The sequence below is a fragment of the Oculina patagonica genome, chromosome 6, assembly GCF_052425735.1.
Source record: "Oculina patagonica isolate OP01 chromosome 6, crgOcupat, whole genome shotgun sequence".
NCBI lineage: Eukaryota > Metazoa > Cnidaria > Anthozoa > Scleractinia > Oculinidae > Oculina > Oculina patagonica.
Window position 1 is genome coordinate 3681065 of NC_135763.1, and position 9507 is coordinate 3690571.

At 39.6% G+C, this 9507-nt stretch overlaps 1 protein-coding gene and 1 non-coding gene across 2 annotated transcripts; one reads left to right on the plus strand and one right to left on the minus strand.

Annotated features, from left to right (window-relative positions):
- The first annotated feature begins 915 nt into the window (after positions 1–915).
- Positions 916–990, plus strand: Trnai-gau (transfer RNA isoleucine (anticodon GAU)). Its single transcript has one exon. It is a non-coding gene; the product is annotated as a tRNA-Ile (tRNA).
- Positions 991–7672: 6682 nt separating this feature from the next.
- Positions 7673–8912, minus strand: LOC144658955 (QRFP-like peptide receptor). The gene has a single exon (XM_078519470.1). The coding sequence runs from the start codon at positions 8910–8912 to the stop codon at positions 7863–7865; it is 1050 nt and encodes a 349-aa protein (XP_078375596.1). The 3' UTR covers positions 7673–7862.
- Positions 8913–9507: the final 595 nt, after the last annotated feature.

Genomic DNA, 9507 nt, shown 5'->3' on the forward strand with positions numbered 1-9507 from the left:
CATAGACTAAAGCACATATACATCGTTTACAAGATTGTAGAAGATTTGACTCGCTCATGAACGCTTATCCGCAATCTGAGCTCCTTTAGCTGGCAATGAACAACCAGTTACCAACTTTTTTTTTCAAACTTCAAGCTAAACAAATATTTCAATTCAGTTCATTTCAGATCAGATCAATTCACTTTATGTTTAGAAAACAGTACATTCCTCACAACAGTCCGACATTGATTAAGAGATACCGAGTTATGAGGTCTCTTCGTAACTCTGCAAGTGATATTCCATGGCATTGGTCTTCCTCTTCCATCACAGAACAAATCGCTGCTCGCCTGGCTGCCTTCAATTTGGGTGGCTGCTTGCTGCAGTTTTCCTCGTCAGTCAAACTTGGATCTTTCTTCTCAACATTTCCATTTCGCCTTGCTTCAGTCTTGAAAATACGTAATCCCTTTGCTCGGCCAGAATAGGAGCACAAACGTCCCCATCGAGATACGGGAGGTATTTTCATTTCGGATAAATCAGTCTTCAGTTGACTTTGCTCCATTGCTCTTTGACAGATAATTCGGGTTTGTTCAGCTCAGTGTCGTTAGAGAATAGGTGTGACCAAATTAAAAATATAGGTTATAAGAATGAAGAGAGATAGCGGCAAAAACTGGCATCGAAAAAACGTGAGTGATCGAAAACGTGAGTAGTAAAACACGAGCGACATAAATGCGTGAGCAGTAAAAGTAGTATAGTACGGATGTTTTAGGCCCATGCTCGTGTCATGTTGAATTCTTCTTCTTCATTATTTATTACTGAGCTTAAAATTTGCCATCTTTATTATTTACTACAAACTTGATGATTTCGACATTGCTGATCCTAGCAGTATGCAAGACGCGTGTCACATATCAACCTAGTAAATGGCCCAGCTCACAACGAGTCTCTCGTAGCTCAGTTGGTTAGAGCGCCCAACCGATATCTGGGAGGCCATGGGTTCGATTCCCGTCGGGGACTCAGAATTTTTTTTTTGTCCCATGCTCGTGTCATGTTGAATACTTCTTCTTCATTATTCAAAGATGAAATGTTTTGAATAATTAAAGCTGATTTATTGACGCAACGAAAAGATTTGCTAAAGCACAAGTATATCGTTTACAATATTGTACAAGTCTCGACTCGTTTGTGAATGCTAAGCAGCGCCCCGAGCTCCATTAGCAGACAGTGAACAAATGACTGACAATCAATTACAAATTTTTTTTTTAAATTCTAGCTTAAACAATACTTCAGTTCAGTTCCGAGATCAAGCACCAGTTTATTGTTTTGTAAGCGGTGACTTCGTCACAACAGCCCAACATTAATTAAGAGATAGCGAACTATCAGCTCTCTTCGTAACTCTGCAAGTGATGTTCCATGGCGTCGGTCTTCCTCTTCCATCACAAAACAAATCGCTGCTCGCCTTCGCCTAGCTGCTTTCAATTTGGGTGGTTGGTTGCTGCAGATCTCCTTGTCAGTCACACTTGGTCGTTTCTTCTTAACATTACCATTTTGCCTTGCTTTACTCTTGAAAATCTGTGATCCCTTTGCTCGACTAAATCCAGATACGGCAGGCATTTTCACTTTAGATAGATTAGTCCTTAAGCAGTTTAAGGCGTGAGTCAGGAGTTTAAAGCAAACTAATGGTTGATCAAGCAAATCTCTGGTAGCTCCAACGAGTTACTGCAATGATTTTGAGGGATTAAAATATCAACAACCTCAGGGCCGTTTTTAGCAATCTTCGTTTAAAAACGATGAGTTTCCGATTTTTATTAACCAATCAAAGAAAAGCACGAGCACACGAGAGAGCTACGAAATTTGTCACGCATTTACGTTACGATCAGTTGCTAAGCAACTTTATGCCGAAGACTGTCCGCCGGACAGAGGATTGGTCTTGGACTCCCGGTACTTGTTCCCCTGTCTGCAGAAATAATTACTTGTGTCATTTCGACTTTACGTAATCGTTTTATGTATAATTTTGTGACAGAGAGAATTTGTTTCTTTTAATTTTTTATAAAGAGCAATTATTACTCCTTTTACTCTAGGATGTCACTTCAAAAATGAAAACGTGACGTCATTAAAACAGGCAATTAGTTGTCATGGTAATTAATTATCGTTTTGTTCTAACTAAGCTGTGACGTAAGTAGTTTGAATCGCGAAAATAGGATAGAAAACAAACAAACAGACGCAGCAAGTTTCATTTCTCAGTCGACAAGTAAACTCCAAAAAACTAAAACTGTTTGAATTCACTCTAATTTATGAAATGAAACAATTTTGAGGCGAATAACTTTGGAGCGAGGCAGCAAATTTTGGGCGGTCCTTTTCAACTGGCATGGCGGGCTTCCGCGTTTCCAGTCGATCGTAAACATTACTCTCTTTTGCAAAAAAAAAGGCAAGGAGATTGAAAATGAAAAGCGAAAAAAACAAAAACTCGAGCATGCTATAACTTACTGTAGTCTGCAATCAAAATTGTAATGACAACCGGTTTTTAGCTCCGTTTTCAGTAATCTGTTGATGATAAACTCAGAGAAAAAAAATCTTAGTAGTTTTTTTTGTTGTTTGTGGTAGTTTTATGTAGGAGAAAAATAACCTTGAAGAGAAAGCATTGGTAAGGTTGAAAAATTTTGAGTGAGGAACTTAAGTGACTGGCCCAAAATGGGTTTAAAAAGTGACTCGGGACTGAGAAATTTAAGTTGGCAACGTATACTATATTTAAGAGGTAAAAAAGCGATTTTGTGATTTTATTCCTTCTCGATCGATCCGATCGAGGTGTTCTATTTACTTAAAAATAACAATAATAGAAAAAGATTTAATGTAATAAAACCGATATATTGATGAAAAGAAAAGAGCGAGAAAAACACACGTATATTCAAGTTAGCATTACTGCAGTGTTTGAACAAATTCTTCAGTTCAGTTCGCTTCATATCAGTTCAATAATTCAGGTGACAGCGACTTCATCACATCAGTTCGATATTGGTCAAGAGGTACCTGATTATCAGCTGTCTTCTCGACTCTGCAAGTGATATTCCATGGCGTCCGTCTTCCTCTTCCATCACAGAACAAATCGCTGCTCGCCTGGCTGCCTCAAATTTGGGCAGTTTGTTGTTGCCGTTTCCTGGTTGTTTCACTTCAACTGCGCCTTTTCCGTTTGTTTTATTCTTGGAAAGACGTAATCGTTTTGCTCGGTTCAGATGTGAACTCAAACTTTGGCGAAATCGTCTTACAGCAGGCTTGTTCATCTGAAATGTAACAGTCTTTCGTCGTCGACTTCGCTTCATGGCTCCTTGCATTTGGGCTCTTCGGACTCGTTCACTTGAGTTCCGTTTAAGTAACGTTGTGTTGTGATTGTTTCGTGTTTTGAGGGATTGAAAAACAAGAACGTGATTTATCAAAACAATCAAGGTATCTTGAGTCCTCAATCTTCTCGAACAGCGGTTGGTCGCCGGGAGAAACTCTGGGATGATGGAGATTTTTTAACCGGGCGGGGCCTGGTTAAAATTTCCGACAAGGACAAGTAAGTTTGCTCTATTTCAACTATCGCCAGCGACGGTAAATGCGATAAAACAGCGACAAGGTACATTTTTAAATTTAGACATGCGACACGGGATCTTCCTTGGCAGGGCCTCTAAGGGCCTGTTTACATGATTTCGGAATGACTTTCATTCCGGAACGAAACTCGTTCTGGAATGAAGTTCGTTCTGCATTTATATGACAGAGTCGCCCGGTTCAACCAAAGGCATTTTCACGTGCGTGGTTTTCGCGCGAGATCAAAACAAGATGGCGCATGCTTCGCGCAAACATGTGTTTGTGCTCATGAATGAGTAAATCGACCATAGAGCTGCTTCTTTGGGCTAAACAGTAAATGCTATTACGTTTTTTCGCTCTGAATTCAAACTGTGGAGTCCGTATGCGGTTTCACGAGTTGCGGTTTCATCTCGGAACGAAATTGGTTCTGTGTTTACATGGTACCAGAATGAAATGTCATTCCAGAACGAAACTTTCATTCCGGAATGAAAACCGGAATGAACTCATTTCGGAATGACCTGACGTTCGTCTCGGTATCATGTAAACAGATACAGAGAAATGTATGGGCATGGAATGAACTCGTTCCGGAATGAAAGTCATTCCGGAATCATGTAAACAGGCCCTAACTAGCAAGAGGCAGAAGGAAGAATCCTAGCTTCTAGTTTGCCAACTTTTCTGGAGGGAATGCTCTTAAAACCTCCCATCAAGATCTTGCCTCGTCTGTGCCAAAGGTCTGGATACGGGCCTGCAAGCCACAAACGATTACAAAAAAATCATGTTGACAGGTAAAACCTCTCTTCAACACCATGTAGAAGCTTCCACTTTACTGTCACTGATCAGGTTCCAACTTTTTGTGCTTGGTAAACAGAATAAACGTGTTAAAATGGACTGTGTGAACAGAATCACTTAGACAGATTGGTGGCAAGATGTCCGTAACTTGACCCAATTATCACAGGATTGGTCGACTTCCAACCGAAATACAGTATTCCGATCCCATTTCGATGATTTCATAACATTAGCAAGGTCGTCCGCAGTTTTCTTCCTACTCCTCTTGAGTACACAAGAAGTTCAGGCGCAATTGTTGTTTTTAAATTTCTGAACTTTTTTTTTAAAAAAAAAAAAAAACAATTCTACCGTCTTTTTTTAGCCTGGCAGCAAACACGTTTTTTCTTTAGTGACTGAGTGTCTTTCGACTTTGTTAACTTGTTCAAGTCTTTGAGTCTTAAGACTCGTTTTGATTTTCTGCATCAAGCGGCGCCACTAGTCTTTTCTTGCAACAATAAAGACACGAAGCCACAAGAAGGAATATTATAACACCTGTTAGTCCTATGACGGCGGGAACGTTCATTATGTACACGGCGGCTTTATCCGGGCAAACGCATCCTTACATGGTAAAATAAGAATACCAGAGTCGTATACTCCACAAAGCACAGCTAAATGGGAAGGACTTCCAGTGTGGTTAAAAACATAAATAACGGCTCAGAAAAGCTAGTAATAAAATAATTGTAAATGAAGTTGAAGGTCATAAATATTTAACGAAGAGCAATTGATCGAGCTTGTCCCTCTATTTGTGCACACATTGGAACAGTTAATTTATTCAAACTGCGACAAACACTGTGACAACAATATCAGTTTTTTGAGAATGAAAACTGTCAGATATTCAAAATAAACCAGTATATGTATGAAAGCATGGTGAGAATTTATGTGAGGATTGTCAGGCATCGTAGAGTTTTGATAACTCCGAACATGGAAGCATTAGAAGCCTCGTAGTAATTACACAAAACAATAAACTACCTATACCTGCCTATAGCACCTAGGATTCTATCGAAACAATTGTTATACTCAAGGAGCTTTGTTTTTGTTTTCTTCGATGAAAGTACGTTTATGCACCTTGTTTGCCAATGAAAAGTTTCCAACTGCGTTTTGAGCCACATAAATAAAACACCTTTCTCAAAGTAAAAAATCTGTCAGTTCAAAGGTACGTTTATAATAAATTGTTATTTTTTATCAGCGACGCAGGCAGCGATATGTATTTTGAGATGTGATTTTTCAGCGCTTATGCACCCTTGTTTTTATCAAAAATTCTGACAAAGGGTCTCTAATCCAGCATTACAACCGATTACCTGTACATTAGAGTTGACAGTATTTCAGCATTATCTATCTACAACATTAATCACTTCTACACATTAGGGTAAACAATTTTCCTCCGAGATTTGGCGTTAATCACTACACAGATACATTAGTGTTGACAGTATTCCCATAATTATCTACTTACATAAAAACATTTACACATTAAAGATAACAATACTTCAACAGATCTATTACCAAACTGGCATTCATCACTACAGTGGCTATATACATTAAAGTTAACGACATTATAATTATGGAAATCTAGAATTCGACATATTGGGCTGATTTGGAACTCACAGATTTAACTCTATTTGTAAATAAGGCCGATATAACACTACCATTAATATTACTGTTTGCCTGGACGCAGACATAGTTCTATTCAATTGGTGGCTCCTCACAGTAACATAAAATTTTCAAGAAGTTTTGAGTTTTCTTGGCTGAGTTATTTACATTTTACCGCATAAGTTATATTCTATGTTCTTGACTTTCGCCCTCCAGAGTCTTCTTTTTTTCGTCTCTTGGATTGACATAAGTTTCCCTGGACGTTTTCTTCCCCTATCCTGTTCCCATAGATTTTTACCCAAACTTCGCTTACTGGTTTTAAATTTTGAAATAAAAAAGGGGGGCACCACATTCGTTTAGGAGCAGGAAGACCTTGTATATATAATAAGGTCAGCTTCGAGCCAAAGCGGCACATACTGCCGGAGCTTATCCCGGTTTCCTTAGCATTAAGCAGCTAGGAGTATTTCTACTCCCCCCTGGATGGGATGCTAGTCCATCCCAGGGAACCCCCCAGCATTATTTCGCCGGTACCCATTTATACACCTGGGTGGAGAGAGGCACTATGAGAGTTAAATGTCTTGCCCAAGAACACGACACAAGTGACCCTGGCCAGGGCTCGAACCCGGAACGCTCGCTCCGGAGTCCGACGCGCTAACCATTAGGCCACCGCGCCTCCCACAGGAAGACCTTGTATATTCCATATAATTCCTTTATAATTCCTCTGCGAGTACTGGCAAAGTACACGTTTTTAGCGATATTTTTCATTTTAAACATAGGAATTGTTCTGTTTTCATTTTACAGAAAGAATTTGATTGTACACCCAAAATATGAGAAAAAATTGATAGGTCACTATACTCGTTTACGAGAAAGCGACAATTTACTTCTCTCGCGGACTAAGCCGTTTAGAAAAAAGCCGCCATTTTGTTTATGTGCACGCGCTATAAATTACGCGTAAAATTCTGCGCAGCAAGGATGCGCAATGCAATACAGGGCAATGACCTTTACAATACAAGAGTGTGTGTGAGACAATGTACCAATGATTTTAGAACCCGCAATTAATATAAACCTTATTCTTCTACCAAAGAACCGTGGGCTTTTCACTTTTTCATTATTATTTTCTCACTGCACCGATACATTAGATTTATTAGATTTAACAATATTCCAGCATTATCTATCTACTAAAAAAAAAACATTAACATCTACACCTATACATTACCAATGTTTCGAAGGAACATAAGGTTTTGACAAACAACACGATGCTTTACAAATACATTTTTCATTACAAGACGTGTTTCTGATGAAACATCATCCATCCTCAGTTGCTACAGAAGTCGCGTTGTTGAGTGATGAGTTTGCAATAAGTAGGATTACAAAGTGTGATGAAAACTAGAATAATTACAGGCCGGCCTGTAATCCAGCATCATCTATCTACAAGTTCAGAATCACTACACCTGCACATTAGGGTTGACAGTTTTTCAGAATTATCTATCTACAACTTTAAACACTTCTGCACCTTAGAGGTAACAATACTTTTCATTATCTGTGGTTAATCACTACACAGATACATTAGTGTTGACAGTAATCCCAATAATTATCTAGTTAAACATGTTACACATTAAAGATAACAATACTTTAACAGATCTATTACCAAAATGGCATTCATCGCAAGAGTGGCTATATGCATTAAAGTTAATGGAAATCTGGCATTCGACATGTTTGGCTGATTTGGAACTCACAGATTTAACAATATTCGGAAATAAGGCCAATAAAGCACTACCATTAATATTACTGATTGCCTGGACGCAGACACAGTTCTATACAATTGGTGGCTCCTCACAGTTGACATAAAATTTTAAAGAAGTATTGTTCTTTTCTTGGCTGAGCTATTTACATTTTACCTGCATTACCTGCATTACATTTTATGTTCTTTCTTGACTTTCGCCCTCCAGAGTCTCCTCTGTTTTCATCTCTTGACTTAAATTTCCCTGGACGTTTTCTTCCCCTATCCTGTTCCCGCCCCTTCTTCCTTTAGAGCAGATTGAAACCAGGATTTTCAGGTAGCCATCACGGTAATTCTTGTTGCTCAGCCCATAAATGAATGGATTCAAACAACTGTTGACAAAAACCAGAAGAGAGAGGATGTGGTGCAGTTTGGTATCCAGCCGGGTTTTTCCCGCCATTGCCAACGCGTAGTTTGTCTGACTTGGCGCGAAACAAACGATCAGCATAATGCAGGCGGCACCGACCATCCGCGTCATTTTCCCGCGCATTTTAGCCCTGCTTTCAGCTGAAGCCACTGTGGACTTGCTTGTCTTGTAAACCATGTGGACGAACAAGAACAGCATGGTGAAGCTTGGAAGCACCATTTTGAATAAGACTTGAATGACACCAACAATACCGCGGACTGGTTGTTTACCCCAGAAAAGCTGCCATTTGCATCGTCGATTTGGAGGATTTGAGGAAACATATCCAACTTCGAACAGAGAGGTGCAACAGAGAATCACCGACCACAGCCACACAAGGAAGATGTAAACCAGGGTTCGCTTCTGGTTGAAGGTCTCGCTGTATTTGTGAGGCTTGATCACTGCGTACCACCGTTCCGTCGCCAAGGCCATACAGATATACGCCGAGAAAACCACCAGTTGGAAGAGAAACACACGGCTCCATATGACTCGGCAGAATATGTCTCCCAGAACGAGATTGGTTGGATAAGGAAACGCGTCACCAAGAACAAAAGCTGGGTTTGTGATGAGCAGGATGGCGGTCAGGACATCAGATATGGCCAAGGACAGGATTAACATGTTGTATGACTTCTTCAAAAGCTTCTTGTCCCACACGAAGACAAGAATGACTAAAGTGTTTCCTATCAGACCTACGACGGCCAGGATGGAGTATGTTGTACGTGTGAAGGTAGTTATTCCAGGTGGAGGTTGGTTCGGTGCAGCTGTGGACGAGTTAGAGATGTTCATATTTGCCGGCAGGAGAAGCCCTCGACTGCTGAGATAACACTCTAAGTTATTTCTTGGTGTTCACATTAACTATTCACAGGTATAATTTGCAATTTCAGATTTCCCTCGCCTTTCATTATTCTTCCTTTGATAAATCTACAAGAAATAAAACAAGGAGATAATGGTCATTAACACGCATCTTAGAGAAGACGCATTCCTACCTTGATATTTGTATTGTGTCTTGATGCTGGACCATCGATATTAGCCCAGCAACGCTTTTGAGTTGACCCTAAACCATTAAACCGATTAAAACTGAATGACAGTCTTAAACGGAAATTATCACGTCGCTCTTGTAAAACAGCGATCTATTCCATTTGAGTACGGCTACAAGTCTGTGATTCGTCAACAAGAAACCAGAAAAAGCCACTAAATAACTAAATATTTTGACAGTGTTTAAGATTCCGTGCGTTAAAAACAGTCTATTGACTGACTTGCTTCCTTGTATGAACTCAGTGAGTCAAAGCTTTCAAATATTTTCAGTATTTTTTTTTTGAAGAAATCGCTTCAATGCAAGTGATTTCCCTGGTTAGTTCGGAATCAAATCAAGATCTTAGGA

Bases quoted from the DNA above. Each gene is read 5' to 3' on its own strand.
- LOC144658955 (XM_078519470.1), bottom strand. From the start codon at position 8,912: ATGAACATCTCTAACTCGTCCACAGCTGCACCGAACCAACCTCCACCT.